We start from the raw sequence: 24423 nt of genomic DNA on the forward strand, positions 1-24423 counted from the left end.
AACTGAAATTGCCAATGTTAAAGAGTAAAGGAGAATAAGAAAACTAAATACGTAATGTTTAAGCAAAGCATAAGCAAACTCTTCTTTCTTAAATGTCTCTCGAATTTCAGTCACGTTTATATCGTCGTCTGTACACTCAACGAGAGCAAATAAACTACAGCTCCTATTTAATGTTTACTAGATTTACACAACCGTAGACCAAAATGCGAGTGAAAATACAGAATTTAAAAGCTTAAGCTGGATACACAAGCCCTTGTTCTCCTTTATTTAAAAGCTGTTTATCAAATATGTTAACTCATAAAACAGTTTCATAAACAAAGATGCTCTTTTAACAATACTAAAAGACAAGGAACGCACACGTTACTTTAATTCCATTTCGCCCTTTCATAAAATTAGTCGCAATCGGTCTGAAAAAGGACCGCGAGAAGCTTGTTGCAGAGTTAAGTGGCCGAAGAACGCGGTCCAATCGAGAGGGATCAACTATTAAACAGGATGACGTGCTATTTCTCGAGTCGGTTTTCGCGGTGAAAGGAGACCGCGGTAGGAATTTAATGCGCAACCAGGCTTGGCCCGGGAAAAAAGGGACCCGTTGCGAGTCCCATAATTCAATTAAACCCACTGCGTCGGTATTTAATGGGCCGCGACGCTGTAACTTCGTTTTGGACTGGTGCCACGGAACATCGGCTTTCGCCTGTCCGATGTAAAAGCGCTGCACAACGGGCGTGTATTTTTTCTCCCCCCTCTCTCTCTCTCTCTCTCTCTCACTCACTCGTTTTTCTCTGTTCTTTCTTCTTCTTCCCCTTCGTTTCTTTGTTCGTTTTCTTCCTGCTTTCTTTCGTTTCTTTGGATCGATCAACAGCGGCACAGAGCAAGCAGGAAAGGAACAAAATAGGCGAACTAAACAAAGCGGAAAAGAGACATGTCCCGCGGACGTACGGCGTACGGCCCGTCCGTTTCTAAGAATAAATTGGAACACGGTTGCGACAAACTCCACAGCCCGACTTTAAAGTAAACTATTGTTGCTCTCGAATCTACTTCCGGGCATCGAACGGAATTCCCATCTACGAAAACACGAACCCTCTGAGGCGAAAACACGATTCGTTCGACTCGATTTCTCGCTGGATACGGGATCCAACCTTCTCATTGACCTGTTGCGAATTAGTCGAATTAGTTTTTTTCTCGCGAGTAATAGAATGTAGTGAGTAATAGAAATAGGGGATACTATTAAGTTTCAGTTCAATTTGGTGATTTAAAAAATTTCGTAATTTTCTGTATTTGTTTTCAAATTACTCTTAGAACTTAAGGATTTAAGACTATAAGAGGAAGCTACATTTACGCAACTTTTATTTATACTATTTTATTGCATGGTTCTAAGTGGGTTAGCCTTGTTAACGGGAGAGCAAAGAAATTGTAAGCATAGTTTTAAAAAATTAAACTCAAATTTGATTGCTCGATAGATACTGTCGTATATCAGAAATCTTATATTAAAAGGAAAAAGATAATCTGCAACATTACACCCGTAGGAGTGAAGGAACACAAAGAAACGTTGTTACAAGTTTCTTTTCCCTAAGACGCATTCACGAACTTCGTACAATCGTGAAACTGTCAAATTCCGAACCGAGAAACTTGGGAACTAACCGAATTGAACGCATTACACAAAAGTTGTCGCCTAAAAGCATGCGAGAACTTGAGTAACATTTTCATGGAGCGTTCGAACGGAGAACTATCGACCATTTCCAACGGTACATGAGAAGAATTTCGCGCGTGAAATTTCAAAGTCGGGAAGAAATGAATTTAAATTGGCCGTTGGTGCGACGGAAACGCCTGGGGGAAAAGTTACTGGCGAAAAAAAAAAAGGTTAATATGCAAACGACAGGTTCGACAGCCGGATGGTTTAATGCGGCGGGTGCTCGTCAAAAGGCGAGTGAAAATTTAAATAAACGTTTACGTCGCCACGCCGATTGATTTTCTGTCCCTCGTTTAAAATTCAAATTTTCCATTAACGAACATCTCGTAAAAGAATAGGCATTTGTTTTAGCGAAATAAACGGTAGCTGAGAAACCTTTGTTACAATGACTAGCAGATATATAAGAAATTTGGAATTAAAACATTAAAAACCGATAATAGACGAATACTGTACAAATACACAAAATGAAATCCACTTGTCTCATTGCATTTCTCAAATAGTGTCTTTCAATTTCGGAGGAACGAAATATGTCAGAATATCCTATGCTTATAGAATATTCTATAATTCAAGAAACGTATGGTGAATGAAATTGGAACACCATGTACGCAATATAGGGGAGCGGAATGTGAAATTGTTCTATAGAAACTACTTTACAGAGAGCTGATGAATATCGAGTTTAAATCGAGTACGATTAATTTATGGGTATACGAAGAACCCGGTTGCTGAAAGCTGTCGGTTCTTGTCCAGCAGCAACTTTTCCATGCCAATATATTTGCGTTATCGCGCGGGATTGGAGTTAATCGGATGAAAAAGTTAAATATTGTCGTACCACGCTACCGGCCGTTAATATTCCTCCTCCTGCTTAATTTTCGCGTTTAGCACTTTTAACAGGTCGCGTGTCAGAGCAGTGGATTTGCAACTTTCCTTTTCATGTCGGGAAAATCGTTGTGGAAATAATGCGGAACAACGAGAGGTCAGGAAGTTTAACGAATGCAGAGAAAGCTACACGTGTTATCTTGATCAAATTTATTTCAATGAATTAATGCCAGAATTACGGTTATTGTGTATGGATATTGATTTTAACAGCCCATTGAAATTATGCAAATATTCATTAACCTCGAGATAAAATAAATACCGTATCACTTTAAAAGAACTTATCTCGAAGTCCTTAAAAATTCTTCGCTCTAAAAATACCTGACCTTCTTCATATTACGTATTTCATATTTTCTACATTTCCGAAAATGACAAAATTAATCAAAACGATCGAACTTATAAACCTATCCTACGTAAATTAATAAATGAATCAAAGTATTTACCTTCGTTGTCGATGGAGAAGATCCCAATGCCGTCGCCGCCCCTAATGGTGTATCCAATCCTGGAGTCTCCTCCTAGCGGATCCGCGTCCTTAGCGCGCACAGTGGTCACTAAAGTCCCGATTGGTTGATTTTCAAATACACTCGCGGACACGACGAAATCATCGAACACCGGCGCGTGTAGATTCTCGTTTACGTCGACTACTTCTATGATAACCATTGTCTCGGAGGATAAGGATGGTTCACCTCTGTCCTTCGCCACAATCGTCAACGTATGCACTTGGCGCTCCTCGAAGTCTAAGCTTTGGGTGGTCCTAATAGTGCCGGACATTTTATCGACTTTGAAGTAGCCTTCGCTCTCCATGGCGTCAGACAGGAAGTACTCGATATCGCCACCGGATGCCTCGTCGGGATCGGTCGCGTCCACGACCGCCACGACCGTCCATATCGGTACGTCTTCTCGAATTTTCACCGTGTACGTGGACAACGCGAAACTGGGTGCATTGTCGTTCACGTCGTCGACCGTCACCCTGACCAAAGCGTCCGAGTACAATGGAGGCGAGTCGGTCCCTTTGCCACCGTTATCCTGCGCTCGTATTCTTAGCTCGTAGATCTCCTGTCGTTCCCTGTCCAATCTGCCGAAAACGGTCAGCACGCCCGTCACCGGGTCTACACGGAAATCGTTCGTCTCGGTCACCAGGGAATAAGTGACGCGCGCGTTCTCCCCGAGATCCGCGTCAGTCGCGTTCGCCCGCCACACGTTCGTTCCATTCAGTGCAGTCTCTGAAATCCTGAAGCTTGCCAGGGACTTCTCGAATTTCGGAGCGTTGTCATTCACGTCGAGAATTGTGACTGGGAGCATCTTCGACGCAGACTTCTGTGGCTTGCCCAGATCGTACACGCTGATGTTCAGAAAATACTCGCTCTCGCGTTCCCTGTCCAGGTAGCCTATGACGTTCAAATCGCCGGTGTCGGGATCGATACCGAATACCGAGTCGCGATCACCGCTGGATATGCAAAACACTAATTTCCCATTGTAGTCCAAGTCTCTGTCTCTGGCACGTATCTTGACGAGAGTCGTTCCTATCTTTACCGATTCGTTGGCTTTTATTTCGCTAGGGAAATCGACGAACTCGGGCGCGTGAATGTTCTCGCCGTATCTACTTGGTGTCAAAGCATATTCGTCGTCTTTGGAAGGCATGTTGTTTCTCTCTGCGGCAGCGATGGCTTCCGTTAATCTTCGAGCGACCCCCGTGTCACGACACTCGAAGGCGCCGCTCTGATCCGTTAGAATTCTTCCCTGCGAGCCTAGGTTCCGTTTTGCATTTACCAGGTGCATGTGTACGGGATTTACGTCCGCGAAGTGTGATCCATCCGTGGCCGTGACGTTGACCATTCGCTCGGTAACCTTGACGTCGGACAAGTCGCAAGCCACGGATAGTACACCGCTGGCCGAGTCCAGGGCGAAGCAACCGTCCTCGTTGCCAGAGACAATGCGATAACTGATGATGTTGCCGGCGTCGAAGTCGATGGCCGAGACGGTGATGATTTCGGAGCCGATGGGCACGTATCGAGGCACGTGGCCGGTACAGTCGATTCGCTCGAACTGCGGTCTGTTATCGTTCACGTCACGCACCTTCACGTGCAGCTGCATCTCTGCTTGTCGCCGGTATGGCAAGCCCCAGTCGCTGACCCGCACATGCAACAAGTACTCCCTCTTCATGGTCTCGTAGTCAAGCACCTGCTTGGTCTTCACGATGCCGGAGAAATGGTCGATCTCGAACGGCACCTTCTGGATATTGTCGATGCTGTACGAGATGTAGGCGTTCTCGCCAGAGTCACGATCCTTCGCGGTGATCTTCACGACCGATGTGCCGGCTGGCTCGTTCTCGTCGATCCACACCTCCATCTCTGACTGCTCGAACGTCGGATCGTTGTCGTTCGTGTCGACCACATTGATCTTAACCTTGGCGGACGACTGTTTCCTCGTTCCAGCGTTCCCTTGATCCACCGCGGACACTGTCAACGTATAAAACGCCTTCTTCTCCGCGTCCAAGTTCACCGCGGTGTATAGCATTCCCGTCTCCGCGTTCACGTAGAATTCTCCACCTTCGTTACCGCCCACGATCTCCAGGAATACCAACGCGTTCTTCCCCTCGTCAGCATCCGTCACCTTCAGTCTGATCACCGGAGTGTTGATGGGAGCAGTCTCCGGCACCTTCACCTCGTAGATTTCTCGACTGAACACTGGCGCGTTGTCGTTCAGATCGGCCAGATGGACGGGCACAAATTTGTAGCTGTAACGTTGCGGAACGCCCCGATCTGTTGCACGGAGTGTCAAATTGTAACCCTGAACTGCTGTCTCCCGATCCAGCAGATGTAGCACCTCGATATTGTATTCGCCCGAATGTGGTCCACCGGCTGGCCGTACTCTAAAGTGACCGGCTGGATCACCGCCCACGATGTCCAGACTCGCGATCTGACCGTGAATACCTTCGTCGTTGTCGACCACCCGAACGATCGCGTAGATGTCGGCGTTCGATTGTTCTACGATATCTGGCAGGTGGTGCACGTAGATTTCGGGTGAGTGTAAATTGACTTGACGAACTCTAATGGTCACCTTGGCTGTGCTGGCTCTTCTGGTCCCTCCGCTGCGGTAAAGGGCTCCACGGTCCTTTGCTAACACCACCAACTCATGAAGTGCTCGCTCCGAGTATCTGGGTGAAAATACGTAATAATAAATTACTTTCGAAGAGTTGAGCATCAGTTTGTTGGAGATTTGATTTGAATTCTTTGACTGTTCGATTAATAGAAGTTTTTAGGATAGCGGTAATTCTATTTGGTTACGTTTTATGGTTTAGTATGACCAATCTATAGATAATTGAGCAATTATGATCCAACTCCATTTATTTCATTACATTTGAAGATAAAATAGTTCAAATAACTGAATGGTTTGAAGTTTCCGTAATAGCAGTTCGTTAATTTCCTTTGCCCGTAGCTTTTCGTTCAAATAACCAGGGTTTACATTGGAATAACTGAATTCAAATATACTTTGATTCGTAATATGAGTAGAATTGCAAAATCTTACATAATAGAAACCATTTGGATTTACATAGCTTGAATTCAGAAATTCAGTAAATTAGGCAATGAGAAGAATTTTCCGCCAATTAGAGGTCAGATAAATGGAGTATTATCGTAGAAACGAATTTATACAGATGCCGTGTACCATTGATTCTGAAATAAATCTGTTGCAAGGTTCTATATAAAAGTCAATTTTTCAACTTCAAAGCTGACACGCTTCCAAACTGCGATCGCTTATTTCAGAAGCATTTCCTGTATACTTCATGATTCAATATTCACCATTAGAAAATAATATTCCGTCGTAAGCAAGAAGTTCGAGTATCAATCAAGATCGTGGAAAAATTAGAAAAATGATTTGTTCGTTAGTATGTTCACATTCTCCTTACGCATTCGGCATAACATTGTATCAAAAGAAAAAGAAGGAAAAATAAGAACCCATCCAAGTACATGACAAGATCCGCCTAAAGCATCGCAAGGCATCGTAAACGATCAGGCAAACGAGTATCTCGAGGCGTGGACCGACGATCCTCAAGCTCATCAAACGAAACACGAGAATTCTATTACGCGGACCTACCTGAGCGGCCTGGTGAGCGTTATTACCCCACTGACCGGGTGAACGGCGAACTGATCGGTCTCCTCGGCGAAGCTATAATAAATCTCGCCGTTCCTGCCGAGATCGGCGTCCTCGGCTATTACCCTGAGTATGCTGCGATGCAGAGGCGTGTCCTCTGTGATAGTTGCCTCGTACTCGGTCGGATAGAACAGCGGGTTTAGGTCATTCGTGTCCAAGATGGTCACTACGACCGTGGTATCCGCCTCCATGATAGTCACCCGGTTTTTACCGTCGCCTTTATTCAAGGTGGCGCGCACCTCGAGCACGTAACGGTCTTTTCGTTCGCGGTTCAACACGTCAACGTTACCGGTTCGAGTCCGAATCAACAGGAAACAAAAATCACCGACGGTGCGTTCTTCGGCCTTGAAGAACTTATCGCGGTCGCCGCTCATTATGCGGAAACGAATGTCGAGATTGGAGTCGGGCGACGCGAGTTTGATGCCCATTCTTTCCTCGGGCACCACGTACGTCTTGCCGATCGAGTTCTCCGGAATCGACACATTGTACAACGGCAGAGTGAAACGGAACTTGTGACCTGGAGGGAAGGGAAAGTCTTCGGTGAACGACGCGGACGTGGATGTCGGTATCGTCGGAGAGAACGATCTGGCGTTCGAGCTACTGATGCTGCTGCTGCTACTGGCTGACGATGAAAACGTGGTCGACGCGAAAGGGTCGGAAGACGGGGAACCCGCTGTGGCCGCGAACAGCCACAGCCACAACCATGGCCAGGCGAGCAGCACGCGCTGCTTCATCCTCCTCATCGTCGTGTCGCTAGCTCATCGTCAGCGGTTTTTGCCAGTGAAATCCGTCGTTTCCCTGGCTGGACGAGGGAACCGTGGCTCCGTGGTCTGAGCTTTCCGTCCTTGTTGAACTGGCCGAACCTGTGAACAGAAAATAATACGGTGGTTAAAATCGGGGACGTCCTTTACGTCGTTCGTCTTTAGCCGAACCAAACCAGAGAATCGATTCGAGAGAAAAGCTCGGATGAAGTGGCAGTCGCTGCGCTAAATCCGGGTTATCCTTGACGACAGCTATTGGCTTCCGCTCGATCGAGCATGATGAGTAGATGGTTTACCCGAAGGGGTTAAGGAAAGGGCTATTGACAGCGAAGGGTAAGAGTTTATATCGTTTGTGATGGGGTTCGAGCGGCTCGATCGATGCACGCGTTGCGGAACAACGAATCTTGTAATGTAGCCAAATGGAACTTTTACGTGTAAGTACAGGTATCTCATGACAAATTAATGACTATTATCTTCCACTTTAATTGTACCATAGATTAGATTAAAGGAGCAATAATAATAAATTTCAAAATATTTTTCGAAGCAATCTCTATGAAGATAAACTGAATCCTTTCGAGGTTTCACCGGACACAAAAAGTAAAGATCGCGATTTAACCAACAATCTGACAAGGTATAAGAGGTTCTGTTAACTAAATACGTGGTACGATTGGCTTCCCTACAAATGTGACAGAATCGATCCGCCCGAGGGTGCAGCAGACAAGTTGTTTCACGGGAATGCAAACGATGGCAGACAACGTAAACGATTCATTGGAAATTCTAATTGTAAATTTAGTTCTAGGATTAATACGAGTTCGATACGTGAGTTCGATTAATGCTCGGTGAGAGCACGATATAATGCGTTCGTGGCAGACTTGTCACGACTATCGATTTGTCGTTTCGCTTAATGAATTTATCGAGCTTTGATTTTGCCATGCGATAATTTTTTGGAAACATGCGTAACCGGAGCCAGAATTCAATAGTCGAACGATAATTGACATCAATTGGAAACGCGTATCCAGAAACGAGGATTGTTAAAAGCGTGGAAAATAACGCTCAATTTCGAGCGATATCCGCGGCTATTAAGCGCGATGAAAAGTAAATCTGATGCACAACCGATGCCACCGCGTTCAATTACGCACAAACGATCTATCGTCAACTTAATTCGCGTATTATTTCCTTTTTTCTATTTGCTTTTCACTTTTATAGAATTCGTACGTTTGCTTTTATGCGGACAAGATACATACGCGGCTTTTTAAGATTATAAATATCTTTTAACGTCGTTTAATGCGTTTAATTGTTTTTCTGGGTTATAAAGGAATAATTGAATTGGTAGAACCACACGTATATTTTAATAACAAAACTTTCATATCTATCTTTGAATGTCTTTAAAGTTTTACTGAGTTGCAGTAGAATCACTTGAAATAGAATAGAAACACTAAAGATATCTCTGTTCCTGTTAATTCATAATTGGTCGTTCTAGACAACGAAGTATAATAATTTCATTGTTTCTTGTCCCACTTTATTCTTCTCTTAAATTGAATGTCATTCAATTCATATTTGATTAGCAGCTTCCCTCATTTTAATAATTGACAACAATAATGCACAAACGAGACACATAATGTGGTTGGATTTAAATTAGGAAACTTTTCAGTTCTCATTTCCATATCTATAAAAGCAATACAAATAAAGATCTAAACTTTTGTGACTAAATTTTCCTTTTTTCCCATCCAATCTACGACTTTCCATTTCGAGATTAATTGATCGGACTTGTACATCACAATTACGCTCTTACAGAGTCGGCAAATTTCAGTGAAGTGTCATACCATTGCACAAACATTTTCACTCGAATTCTAACCGGGCCGGCGAATATTTCGACCGTGACAGTTTCAGTAGTCGAGTTTGATAACAATGCAAAACGTCGGATCCGATAACAGGCGCCACGATTTTGCCTATCTTCGAACGTTCCACGACCAAGCTCTCGATCGGCGCTCGCACTCTTCAATCTGTAGTTCCTCCCTGGCACGCAACGTATCCAGCAGCGACGCGATCCGACTGATCGATATATTCGGCTACGGCGAAGCTCCGGAAATACGATATCGATACATCGATTGGTGAAAAAGCAGTGAAATGTGTTCTGTTTCGAATATAAACAAATGAAGTAGGCTCTCGTGTTGCCGACTATTTACTTCATTCGTATCGATTGGTGTACGAATTTTTTGGAAACGATGATGAAGCACAGGCTTCTCTCCGACTATTGCGGAACGTTTCCAAGTATGACATTTTGCCTTTTAAATTTTTAAGCTCTCGAATTCTCCAGTTGTCAATCATTTTAACTTTCGAATTTTCGAATGTTTAAAATTTCAAATATTTAAATGTTCGAACTTTCTAGAACATTGAAATTTACAATTTTCGAACTTCAATAATTCCCTTATAAATGAATGATAACTCTTCGTCACTACTTCTACAAACAGCGATAATAATTTTTTTACATTTGCATCTAACTTGCTTCTATATTGTGTCTCGAAAGAGACTCTCGTCAGAAACTCGGCGTATCTTCCACTCTCCAAAGCTTTTCTCTGTTCTTCAAATTAACACAAGCCTTTATTTCCGCATAACCGCAAAGAGCAACCGGTTAATACGCGATCGTAGCATAACCAAGAGCAGTTTTCAACTTCAAAGCGCGCGCCTAGACAACTGAAAGACGCTGGTAAGACGCCGTACACTGGAATCTTTTTTCCCCCTTTCATCTTGTTTCTTTGCTAAATCTCCGGACAGGCTCTAACCAACGTTTTCCTCCACAGAACATAAAAGTCGGACCTGCTAACGGTGCGTTTAGCCTTGTCGAGGAAAAACGTTCGAGACAAACCGGCTAATTATCGCGGTGCGTTTCCACGCCGCTCGCCAGGTTTCTTACACGGTGTAAAATCGACGAGATTATCAGTACAGTTACTACAATAAACAGCATCGTGTTACGGTGCGCGCCGCTACTCATAAACAGCGTAACTGCTGACTGTCTAGAATGTTTAAAATCATTCGCCAACATCTGGTCAAATTTGCATGTAACGACGAACAAAATTAGTTTAATAAATTAACATTCATAGTGTATAATTAATTTTGTCACTTATTCTCGGAAAGCATCTAGCAATTTAAAGAGAAAAAAAGATTCTTTAATATCTGACTTCTTGGGTGCATTTTCTATATTAAAAATACGAACATATATGTGTGTGTGTGTGTGTGTGTGTGTATTTTGTCGTCGATCTTCGCGGCGAGAGAAAATAAATTTTAATGACACGTGGATAAAGCTGAATCCTACAGCGTACGTCTTATTATTATTATTATTATTAGTATTATTATTGTGGTATACGTGGGAATAAAAATAGTACCAGTTTCGTACTTTGATAATTGCAAAATACGAAGAAAGTATTCGGCATCAGATAAACTATTCGCCGAAATGTACCATTTTATACATATTTATGCAGCCAAGTACGCTAGGTAAACGCATATGTTTACATGTTAAACAACGAACAGGGAAATTATTCGCAGAAATATACGGACAGGTAATTCAAATGAACTGAAATTTAAAAAATTGTAATACCAGTCGCAAACACTTAGTTACTTGAAAACGATTGAATTACACGTGAGATAAGTTTAGACAACTTTAAACGTTTGCGTGTTCGTAGCTGTAGTCGTATCTATCCACATTACAAGAAACGGTCGCGAATTGCTTGTTCGACCAGTGGGTAGGTGACTTTAGATTCCATAAACGAGCTCGCTAAACTCCCGCAGAGACATATTCGCTTTACTCCTCGCACTTTCCAAAGAGGAAACGAACCTGTCCATTGGCACAAACAGACCATGATTCGAGTTGTTTCAGATAAAAATCACCAAAACGACGGTGTATATTTTTAGGCATTCTCGAGATTTCCACGTTACAAGGCGAGAGCGGAGAATAGCGAGCGCGCCAGGTTGGCGCCGCTCAGCCATTCACGTTTCGTTCTCGGCAAGACGACCAACCAACCTTGAACCAACCTTCCGAGACAACCTTGCTCGCCCGTTTTCCACACCTGCTTATGAGAATGGCCTGTACCGAGAACCAACATTTCGCATCGTTCATTTCGATTCGTCAAAGCGGCATCGTACGTGCTAGCGATACGAAATGTTCAGCGAGCGACGTGTTAAGTTGCTGCAGGATCCGATGACGGAGGGCGTGGTATACACAGATAGTTGCAAAACACCTATGGGATTTATTATGAGCTTTGCTTGACTCTTGTATATTGCCGAGACGAGCGTTACGGTGAAACTATTGAACATGGGAATGTCAAAACATTTTCCTTCTCTCGTTTCATAGCTCTGAATAATGGTATGTGCATTTTTACTGTAAGAAATAAATCCTAGAAATTTATAATTTAAAAAAAATCGCTATACCTAGTATTGTATTTAGTATTTCAATAAGAATTTGATAGATAGGCAAATTTCGTTTTACATTCAGTCGATCTAAACAACAAACGAGGATAGTCAAAACATTTTGTAGTTTTTTTATATAGAATTTGTGTTCTTTAATTTACATTTATTATTCGATGGAACATATTGTTTTATTTGTAAAGTTACTAATTTTTCCATGTCTAAACCCAGAAGCCAATTTGCAAAAATTAATCTCATACGAGACGGAAAATGCTAAACGGAAGGAGAGAGGAAAATACGAATACAAGACACAATCGTACAATATTGCAGAAAATAAAAATTCAAGAAGAAAATAGGAACAACTTGGTTCGCATACTAAAAAGAAGTCTAATATACTTTAACCGAACATCTCCCAAGAACTGCAGCAGCATCTTTCCCAAGAAATGCATCGCACACGTAATATGGCACGTTTGAAAACAGGTATTAAATGAAATACCTCGTACCTTGGGTTCCGACGAAACACTTTAACGCCATTTTAAACGGCCTTCACTCTACCGAACGCCAGAGGAGTTCATCCACCCTCCAGTGATTTACCTTGAACCATTTATCAGGAGGAACGTTTTCTTCGTACTGGCGTGTTCCAATTCGTAAGGTGGCCTCGTGAACGAGGCGAGGAGGCACGATAAGAGTTCCGATGAGACAATGCTTTTACCAAGGCGACGAAAACGAGACTGGTCCCGCGGGATGTCAGCTGGCAAAATAAATTTTCGCATCACGTCGCTGAAAAGAAACGGAGACGCGCGACTGATCCCGATACATCAACGGCAAGCTAAGTCTGCCGGGAAGTGAATTTATGTTTCAAACCGAGCTTAGCGCCGACGAGATATGCCATGTCGTTGCGATATGACGGCGGTGATGTTCTGCCATTCAGCAAGTTTATATTTCTAATGATGCAACACGAGCGATCGTGTGATTCTGCTGATGGAAATATTAGATACAGTGCGGATGATATGATTTTGCAACGTTGACGACGCTGTACGATTTAAGAATTAGATAATTCTTGGAAAAGAACTTTCTGTATCAAGAAATATACTTATAACAGACATTAGATAAAATGTTCTATCTACTATATTAGAATCTAAGAAGATCGGAGTTTTTAACATCTTCTTTACACCGTCTATGTTTTCTTTGGTCAAGCAAAACTATCTAGTTATTATTTTGTAAAACGCTGCATTAAAAAATAAGGAACACGAGAACTCTAAATATTTCAACATATCTGGAGAAATGAATAAATTAATAAATTAAATTTAAATAAAACGTTTGAACTAGAAATAACGTAAATTTGTGTTAAGACGAAGGCCAAAGAGAAAAAGTGGCAAAGTTTCAGGTAATTTTCAATCGCGATCAAAGAATCGACAGAGGACGAATGAAAACAATGGTAGACCAGACCACGGTCGGTATTTTGGCTGTACGATACGAGCGACCACATTCGTTAACGGAACGACCGGTGGAGGAATCAGATAGAGCGTGGAATTAATTTCTTTGAGCTTCGACAAACGTCGTCCATCGGCGACCGACCATTCCTCTGCAACGTGCACGGTACGGTGTAAAAATAAAAGAGGAAACTAACCGTTCTGTCGGTATTTCGCGAGAGCCACGCGTATGACTCGAAATAAATCCGATTAACAGGTGGACGCTTGTATATCTAGTTGTCGATGCGAACGATGACGCTGTCAGATTAGTACGACAACGTTTTCAATGATACTAGAAGCACGATATTGAAGCAGTAGAAGCTTGTTTCGATACGTTCTGTAACCAATGTCTTAATTCCTTGTTTATTTTTCCCATGTCGTCTTCGTTGATCATTCTCCGCTGCCTTGAAAGCTAGCATTTGTTTGAATCGATAAGGAATATTATGGAATGCCTGTTGAATTTTAATAGCGTAAGAAACGAAGAATCCCAACATTTATCTCGCCTTTCAGCTGTACTTTCAAATTCTAACTCCAACAACTTTCAACATAAAATCTTTCTAATAGATTAAAATCATTATTTCTTTGTAATTTAATATTCTCCGACATGTACAGAATTTTAAATGAAACAAACAGATTAATTTTTGTAAATTATATATAGAATGCGATTGACGATACATTATCTCGTTCCAATAAAAAATAAAGAATTCATCGGCTAACAAATAAGAACAAATAATTGAATATCACCTGATAATCAGGTATGACGAAACAATAAATCTCGTTAAAAATATGCACAAAATCAAGAAAATTATGCGCAGTCAAGACAATTCCTGGCATAAGTTTAAACTTGAAATCATTGAAATCATAATTGAAATTGAAAAAGAATCGCACCTGCCAACGCTTTCGCTGTCATTTTTGTTAAAACAACAATTGTTACAAAAGGATCACGCGTTCGAGTCCCGAAAGGACTCTCCGTGTATCAAGTATTTTTTCTTCCATTTTGCTATTGGCAAATAGGAGAGACGAGTAAAAAAGCAGCCAGCCTTAGGCCCTCGAGTCGCAAGAACACCCGCGAGAGATCGTTCAGAGGCTCGCGCTTATTTTTCCCGTTGGCCAAGGAACTTGTGAACTCGCGCACGCGTTCTCAGTATTTGATAATCCTAACGCGGCTGGCGGTTTCTATCAAAGCGGCACCGAGGCTGCTTTTATTTTGACCTCGCGGCAGTCCCGGTCGCCCACCCAGCCGGAAAAGCCATTATTTTACCATCTGTCTGAACTGGTGTTTGACTAACTTCCATGTGCACGGATTTCCGCCACGCGTGAGTGCTCTTTATGGTTTTTCTCCGCTAGTTGCCATGGCTGCATTTTATCAAATTCTCGCTATCACCAGACCACGACTGGGATCGCTATACTTTCGACTATCGCGTCTTTTCAAGAGTGAGCCCTGGTATAAGCATGTGTCTGCTTCCTGGGGAGACGTAGAAGAAACTCTATTTATGTAACTTCCCACGGTGTTTGGTCAGATTCTATGTATATTATTGCTCGATCGCAATGATTTACGTCGTTCGGAATTTATGCAACTCGTTCACATTTAACAGAGAATGGATTGAAATTAGAAACAGATAATATGATCGGGAAGAATTAAAGGATTGCACGGTTGGCTATATGAAAAACAAATGAACGAGTACATACAGTACGTACAGTTCAAAACTACTGGAAAAATAAAAGGGACGATTCGTGGTTTTCACAACAGTGTAACAACATAAAGAAAATAAAAAGTTGCACTTTTATAAAGAAACTGCGGACATTCGTGCAATGTCATATTTTTATGAACATGAAGAGCTAGACCTCTTAACCAGAAATTTATTTCATCTATATAAGCTGTTACAAAGAGTGCATTAATTTTAAATGCATGAAAATCTACAGTCTACTCACTGGTAATTCTGTGCCAAGCTATATAACTCGTAGCTCAAATAATCGTCTATACTACAAACTTTCTTGAGCCGTTCTGGAAAGCAACATGTCCGAAACGTTGGAAACGCGACCATTCGTCCTAGTACCACTACTAGATCAGCAACCAAAGCTCTCAAAGATGACAACGTAACGTCTCTCACGAACGATCCAGTTCTGGCTCGTTCCCACGCCATGGAATCGACTTCCACGTTCGACCTTTGCAGATACTCGGCTCGATTAACGTGTCTTACTATCGACTCCGTGCAGTTGGCAGGTGTCGAGGCCGTGGTCGATAGGGCGCGGCATTTTGGCCCGCGTCGAATCGAGCTGCTATCGTTTACGGACGATAATGTTTCATTCATAAAGCGAACTATATAACGGGGATAGGAGCCGGAGGATGAATTTGTCGACGATCTGGACGGACGGGTGGAAAGGATGATTGATTTATTAGTTCGAAACGGTATAGCCTCCAGGTGGCAATCCGTATCGCGATAATGATAAAAGATGGAAGGTGCAAAAATGAGGTGAGCGAGAATAATGAAGTCATAGAGATAGTAACATCTTGATGATGCAGTGTCTTGATATATGACGTGATGTAATTACGAAGTAATCTCAATTGGATTGCTCTCTTTAAAATAACTCGCAGAAATAATTAAACAGAACGAATTTGAAAGATTTTTTACGAATGAGGAAATTTTGTTCGTTCAATTTCAAATAATCGTAATTAAATCCCGTTAAAGAATTTACAAGGTATGGGAAATGGTAGCGCGAAGCAGGATAAAATTACTTGCAATGGGTTCAAAGTACGTGATCATGAACACACGTAGAGTGTTACATGTCTGCGTTTATCGATAGTAGAAAGACTGATGACGTGATTCTCTGAAAAGCTTCCGACAATATCAAGAAGAAGTTCATATAAATTAGATATAATCAAGAAGCATTGTTGTGTCGTGTCCTTTCTCTCGCGAAAACATTCAGAAATTTCGCTCCAAAGGAAAGATTCCAATACATAATTTAGAAGCCTTTCGATGCAAGGAAGATCTAATCAAATTCCGTTTAAACGAGCTCCTGTTTCTCTAACTTTCCCAAACTTTTCTAGAAAACAGCTTAAAAGCGACAACTTCTTGGCTTCAAAACTCGAGTGGATTCGTTAAAGTTAAGGATACCAGTAGAAAGGATCCGTGGAGAGTCGGTGCAAAGCGATTGCGTTGACAAACGAGCTATAAGTAGCCTAATCGAGTCGCCGGCTCCCCAGGGAGAGAAGAGCATGTTCCGCAAGAAGGACAGAGAGCAAGGGGTGACAGGCCACCCGCATTTGAACGTCACCTTTGACAAACAGCCACTGACGATTAAATCAATCTAGAAGATACGCCCTGTCTCTTTACATGCATCCGTTCATTTGGTAGAGAAATTAGAATGTCTTATTTAACAATTAATAAACAATTCCTAAGGAATGAAATTCAAAATAAGCCGATGCTTTAAGATTTATTTGGGAATTACGATGAAAGAGAATATTTTTATAAATAAACGTGGATATCTTATTAAATTATATGTGTATTTAATAATTCTTTGCTGTACTTTCGAAAGATTTTACTAATCTGCAAAAATATATAAAAACAAGCGCACGAACTTTATTTAGAATTTAGCGAAGTACTCGCACGTGAGAACTTTCCAGTAGAACATGTTTTACTGTAACAGATAGAGTTACGATTCGATTCAATAAAGGATCGAACATATTTTCGATATAATACCCATTTTATGAGCGTGCACGCCACGATATACCACGGAATAAATCTCACGGTACCAATCAACAACTTTAATCCCGATTTTACCTCCTTTTTCTCTGCACTTCTCTCGTATAACTCGTTTTAACGACGAGAAATTTAGACACGCATTCTCAATTTAAAATGTATCAGATAACAGTGAAAACGTGTTGGAGACGGTGAGACAGAAAAAGAAGGAAGACGAGACGACCTTCAACGTGCAATTGATTTTGGACTCGTTGTATCCACGTCTCGTCCACTTTTCACCAAGCGTTCACTGAAAAGGAGCAGGATCTATTAACTAGCAACGCACGGTCGAACGATCGACAGCCATTCGCTCGTTTAAATTGCTTTTGCCACCGCGAACGTTCCTTCCATACCTCCGATGACGATTTTAGCGCTTCACCGATCAATTCCACCGATTAACCGGTTATACCTTCTTTGAGGCCGGTAATTATACTAAAGCAAGCTCGAGCCAGTTCGTTCTTTGTGTTAATCGTCACCGAAAGGAAAAACTGCTCGAAGGTCTTCGTGCTCTTTTGGTTCGACGATAAATTCAGCTTGGACTGCATCTGTTCCAAATGGGATTCCAAACTCTTCTCGATGGTCAGGCCTCTTTCCTTTTGCGTGGCTCAAGTCCGGTGATAAAACGTGCAACGAGATTCGCCTTGAATTTTGTTGTCGGTAATTATCGAGACAGTGGGCGTTCAAATCGGCCAGAGACGTTAATCAACAAAATGACTGACTCCCCTGAGGTTTAATTGCATGTCGCACCGAACGCATAACAGAGCAACAAACGACCTCTATAAGACTATTTTTATTTAATACACACACGGATATTCGATTTGACTTCTCGTTTTAAACACACGCGTTGAGACCGAAGCTGAGGTATTTGGACGACGAAAATAACGAAACGATTTTCATTCCCTTGGCTGCTCAAGGGACTTGAAAATTAAGTTTCTGGTAGATTGATCAGGGAGGGTAGTGAGTTAATTGACTTTTTCTTGAGAATGTGTATGAACCGACAAGAATAACAATGGTCAACTCAGTGTATATTTGTCTTTGGACTTCGTTCAAAATTGTCAAATATGTCTCAGCCCCTATTTGAAGCTGTGCAATTGTAACATAAAGAGAAAGACTATGATGCATATATATGTAAATATTGTAGATATAAGAAAATAGATCAAATGGACGTGTTATTAAATTTGATACATCAGTAATGATTACGTCGTGGTTAATCAATTCTATTTCGTTTCTATCTGTCCTAATATGGTTAAATCGTAATATGGATTAATATGATTTAAAACATCACTGCATTACAACCAATGGACATCGTACGGTGACGATGAATAGGAGCATCGATGCAGGAAGCGGACAATTAATAGGAATAATTTCTCAACGGACGCTGCTTAGACTCAGTGATGCTTTTTGTCTGGGGTAATTCGGTTTGAAATGAAACGACGCTTTTCAGAATGCCTCTGGATATGACGTTACTCCGAAAACTAATTTTCCACAAGAGATTATACCAACGTTTACGACATAGCGCAAACTTACGTAAATTAAAGCAATAACACCCAGAGTCGTATGATGATATTTTACGTTTCGTTCGAGTTTTCTAATATACTTTCGATTGCATAACATGATTCTCTGAACACAGTATCCATCTGGAGGATTCTGATATTCTTTCCATCAGTGTGAAACCAAAATCCGGAAGCAAGTTAATTTACTAAGAAAATAGACAATGAAGGGTATCCCGAGGAACTGATTCAATTACTATGCTTTGAGAAGTTGAAACGGACTCGATGCGCCTTTTATTAGAATGTTGTGTAAACTATGTAAACCATACAAATGCGAAATAGTACTTGAATACATTGTAAAGTATATATGAACCTCTATTTTGTTTCTCAAAATATTCCCTTCCCTTCTTGGTTTGCAAAAATAAATCGATATTAATCAATAGAATAACCATGGAATATCCACTGAAATAAATTCTCGGAAAATTACTTCGATAAACGAGCCATATGAAAAGTCAAACTGATTAACTATATCAAAATTAACACTTTGATTTTTGAAAAATTAAATTTCAATTACGTATCGTTATACTTAAAATCAAGAAACTCTTCCGGAAAATAGAGTTGATCAGTTTATTTTCCGAGTGGCTGATCCGAAATTTCTCCTACCCAAATGTTTTATCCCCCATAATCCACACGAGCAATCCCACGCTCGGTCCGTAACACGTTCCACGTTAAAAGCACGAAGCGAGCCGTACGAAAATATCCTTTTATTTTCGAGGTCGTAAAGCAATCCACGGGCCAATCTATCCTCGACGGTTCTCTTGAATCTCGAGAGCTAGGACTAAGGGGATGTTTGTCAACCTTTATTTTGTTTCCCCGGTACAGACAAATCCCTCAAACGAGTCACGGGACGTGGAACACGTACGGTAGATATAAATGAAGCGGCCTCGAGGTTGTTCGCCTTCTTCGCCGCGACCAAATTCCGGTTAAGACATCGCAAAGGGGCTTCGCTCCAGTTTAAACGATACCCGGGACGAGGGTGAGTAGACGTGTCTGGCTTCGCGTCTACGCTTCCCAACTCGTTAAATCGATATCTCCTGTTCCTTCAGCTTCCAAGTTGAGACGCTGCGACGCTAAATCGGCGAAAAGTGACAGCTCAGCGAGTGACAATTATGCTAACAAGCCGTGTAACTCAAACAGAGTCGATTTTTCACGAGAAGAGAGAAATTCGTAATTTTGAAACGCGAACTTTACATAATTTGCCGAATATTTCCTTACTTTTATGTTTAAGATATTGCATCGTACATACATAGGTCGTCAGCGAATTCTTGAATTTAAATATAAGAATTCGAGAACTTGGTGAAAATGGAACATCTATATGAAAGAACGGAAGTCAAGATCAAAATTTGAAGATAAATAAATTCAAATAATTCTAGACTACGCTAGTGAAAAGCGAACAGAAAGAGTAAGGAAAAGGAAATTAAGAAGTTGCAGCGATGAGTTTGGACTCCGTACGTAGGCAAACGTTTATGCATCCAGAATGAAACTATTTCATCGGTCGAACAAAATTTTACCTCTGCCGCCGACACTCGATGCAATTACATTGATCCAATATTTGAATTACACACGCAGAATCGTTCCGAAATACTGGAAAGAGCAGGTACTACGTGAGGCGATACTTCCGAAAGATCGATACACGAATTTCCACATTGTCCTTCCCGGGAAAATTAATATTTTATTTAACATTCTAAACGATCCAACCACGATTCTTAGTCTATGTACTAAGAATTCTATGTATTTTATACCGATTTTTCGACATCATGGCGTAAATTACTATAAACTGTCGTAAACGTTCAAAGAACGTTTCATGGACTAAACATGATATAAAATGTTTTGGTCGAGAGCATGCACCACATAGGTAGAGGATTACTTTGAAATGCAATATTGAATTCAATAAAGCAAGTGTGCGAAAAATTTCCACGCGCAACTCTCCCTTCTCGTTCCTCTGCAAACTCGTTCTTTTTCCGCGATTCGACTCGGCCGATCGATCTAGCAATCGTGCCATGAAAATTGTTACCTTGTTCGAGTCACGTCAAAAGAGACAACGCGGAATAGAGATCGTTTTTTCGAAAATAGATTCGAACAGATATATCTGTGAATTTGTAATTTGATGTTTGTTTCCGAATTTGTAATTCGACGACGAATATATTATTTTACAATTTAATTAGAGAATATTAATAATTCTTTGAAATACGAAGGTAACAGTATATATCTGGCAAAAATGTAGTGTAATGAAATATTTTCTCTAATAATTTATGGTTCGGTAGAATTTCGTTTACACAAACTCCACTTATTTGAACGAAATCTACACCATTAAACGAACTTCTCTCGTAGGTTGAACCTACAATGGTTATCTGAGCGTGAACTCCTATTATACTAACGAAAAATCATAACTGCAATTAGTAGGCTCCTATTCTATAAACTCCGGTTATAAAAATTGTTAGTTCATATAAACGCAGTTCTACTGTGTTTTAATTTATATTTTAACCAGAATATAATTTTCGAAAGAAACTATTTATATTTATTTTCATAAATTAAGAACGTAGTGTACTGCATTACAATATCCCAGGTTTGATAGAACGAAAAAGAAAAAAGTGCTCGAAAATTCACTCGCTTCACAGTACGCTTGACTCGATAAGGAAACAAAGCGATTCGTTCCTTGACATGGTGATCGAAACTTTTGGTTCTATCGCGCACGGTTACCTCGATAGCGAGTGGGTCAGTTCTGACGCAACAAATTTGCGCGGCAATGGACCGGAAGCATGAAAGCTTTAATTACTTTCGCGCAAAGCGCACACACACGGCCGGCAACTTCGCCGACCGGATACATTGCAATTTCCGGAACGAGGTTTCGGCCGCGAAGCTGTTCTCGGCGTGCGCGCGATTGGAAAGCCTCGGCCGCGAACAACGAGCTGTAATTTGCACGTAAATCGACGCGTATTTCCCTAGCAGCTGGTCGTCCGCGTCATTCGAAGCAGACCGAATTGGAATTGAAAAACGGCGCCCTTCCATTTCGAAAATCGAAAACACCGCCCTTCGAAAGATCGAAGTCTCGTCTGTCTTTTCTTCTAACATCGTCGTTTTCTACGAAAGATATTAGGATTTTAGGACGTGCGGTAAAGGAGTCTGTTTCTCGCTTTACTTCAATTACTATCTCATCCGGGGTTGGATCGAAAACGAGCTCGTTTACGAAGTACCGATCGTGCTATTTTGTGCCGAGGGTAAGAAGGATACGCGGTTCAATCGAGGAAGTTGGATAAAATACTGAACCCGGTGAAAGTTGGCTGGAAAAAGTGATGGAAATGGGCTGCGGTTTATACGACCTATCCTTTTTTTTCCTTTTCTTTTGTAACATCTGATCGGTGTTGAAAGTGCTGGAATCCACGCGCTATCTCTTACGCGAGAATAAAAAATATAATATGCATTTTATAATAAACTGTTGAAGTGGTCACCACTTCTAGGAAAACTCCACATCTGGTCTTTTTAATTTTCTCAAGCGCTGAAGCCATCGACAGCATATAGACAAAAGAATAGCAGGAAGGCAGACCATAAACAGTAGACAGGCGACGTTGGCTTCGGGGTTTTTCAGTTATAAGGGAGCGCCGCTAGCGTGGACCAGTTCAAATTGTATTCCTACTTATTATTACACTTCACTATTAAATCAAATATATATTTTGTACCTTACACTTTATCCACGCGTTTTTCTCTCTTTATACACCGAATAACCTCAACATAAACCAACAGCAAGTGCATAAAAGTTCAGCTGATATATGTATTTTCTTCCCGCCAAATCAAAGGAAAAATATTTTACGTATGAAATTTACATCGTTGCATGACTGTTATGTGGTTTAACTTTGATATCATTAACTTCGGTCGTAGTCTTGTACAAATGATATGATAAATATTGTAGACAGTTATGGTAATGCGAATATATCACCGTAAAATATGCGAGTTTTTAAATTGCACGTCTGATTTATCGTTCGACGAAATAATTGTCTCCGAGTGTTTATTTTCGTAAGAGAACGCCGTGTAATAAATTAAGCTATTTTTTTATCGGTTTATTTTTCCGCGATGCCGCACCACGTCGGCTTAATATTTTATTTCAAGTTAGAGATACCGAGCGTTAATGATTAAAGCTACGGGGAAAGCGTCGAAAATGGATTCGCCTCCTGAGCATTAATTCTTTTTGTGTCCTAACTAGTATTCTCAAAACCGCGCGGCAAGGAACACAACACAGTTGTCAGGGAAAGCTTTCACTATACATTTCTACCATACTTTATACACAGTTGTCACGCAATATTTACCGTTGTTCACTGTTTAAAAAAGTAGGTAAAATTACAATTTACAGCGTCACTTTACGCTTTTAGACGTACTAACAGCAAATTAATTTTAATTAAAAATTTGTTTCACGTAAATCCAAAAATAAAAGCTATCTGGCGCTTAAGTTCTCCATTTTTCAAACGAACTAAGATTTTTCTGTTATTCAAATCACGTTATATCCACGACGAATTTATTTCGAAATTATTAAAATTTGTCTTCAGTTTAGTGAAAGATAGCACGAAAATATACCAACATTTCCTGTAAGCTTTCACTAATTACATGGTGAATATTATAAAGAATTAAATTAATCTAAAGGTGATTTAATTTAAACTCAACTTGCATCCATTTATTCTCTCTTTAACGCAAAAGTACTTCATATTAAGAAACTAATTACATAATTGAGAAAACTATGATCTAAATATCTTTGTAATCCGTCACTATTCTACCCTGTACAAGTCGTATATCTACTTACGTATTCTAAAAAATTAAATCTCACAGTTTAATTATGTCGAGTAAGATCGCCTGATACTGTCGACCCATGATATTTCCTCTTCCATTAGAACTAGAAACTAGAAACGTACACGATAAATACAAACAAAGATTACGTACGGTAAAAGAGCGCTATCAGCATATATTCTGGTCTAATTTCAGCTTGCAAGTTGGCACATTCAAGATTTTATATCGTGTATCAACATCCTTCGAGCCGCCTAACGGCAAATAGCAAAGGTAAAATCAACTGGAAAGAACGTGCCTCTAGCTAGAGTCAGCGATCAGATTTACTTAATTAGAAACGGAAACATCGTCGATGCATATTCAATCCCTTGCCAGTGGATGTAATCAGAAACGGGGCGCTAATGAACTTAAAACAGACTCGTTACCTTCGAGACGGCCCCGTTTCGATTCTGAATATAATTCGCAAGTATGCGCGAGCGGCAATTATATTCTGACGAGTTACCATTCAACTTTTTTCCACCGCACTCCGTTATACGGTTTAAACGTCGAGTCAATTAATCCCTTGGTGAGTTCATTAGCTTCGTCCTCGAAATAATTCAATTCAGCCACGAATTCTGCGCGCAATGCGTCGGAAGCCTGGAACACTCGATAGCTCGCGAATAGTTAACAGACGCTAAAATAAACCCAATATCTGGAACAAACATAGCGGGTTACGGGTTGAAAAGGTATTTACCTGTTGGCAGACTTCTCCACAGAACTGATTGTCGCCACGTCGTTCGACGATAGACTCTATCTACCTGCGGAACTTTGAGTAATTTTCGAGTTTAAATTTCAAGTTTGCCGAACGAAAGTTTCCTCGAGAACATGTTCCGTTCAATGGATTATATTGAAACGCTTGGAAAGCACCTTTTCAGATTCTGAAGTCGGTTTAAACCTTCAATAGCGAGCGCTTGAATTTTCGGAAAGGATCCTATAACGAGGCTTAATTTATTCTTAAGGTTTCTTCGGGGACGTTCA

General features: G+C 41.0%; 1 protein-coding gene across 10 annotated transcripts in view; it reads right to left on the reverse strand.

The window, feature by feature from the left end:
- The window catches only part of LOC126915819 (fat-like cadherin-related tumor suppressor homolog), a 509971-nt gene that overhangs the window by 344579 nt on the left and 140969 nt on the right, over positions 1-24423 (reverse strand). For all 10 annotated transcript variants that reach the window (XM_050720852.1, XM_050720847.1, XM_050720849.1 and 7 more), the window contains 2 exons: positions 6656-7575; positions 3004-5717 (listed from right to left, as the gene is read on the reverse strand). In XM_050720852.1, the coding sequence (XP_050576809.1) occupies positions 3004-5717; positions 6656-7455 (3514 nt within the window). In that variant the 5' untranslated portion in view covers positions 7456-7575. The remainder of the gene's footprint in view (positions 1-3003; positions 5718-6655; positions 7576-24423) is intronic.

This window comes from Bombus affinis, chromosome 4 (assembly GCF_024516045.1).
Source record: "Bombus affinis isolate iyBomAffi1 chromosome 4, iyBomAffi1.2, whole genome shotgun sequence".
NCBI lineage: Eukaryota > Metazoa > Arthropoda > Insecta > Hymenoptera > Apidae > Bombus > Bombus affinis.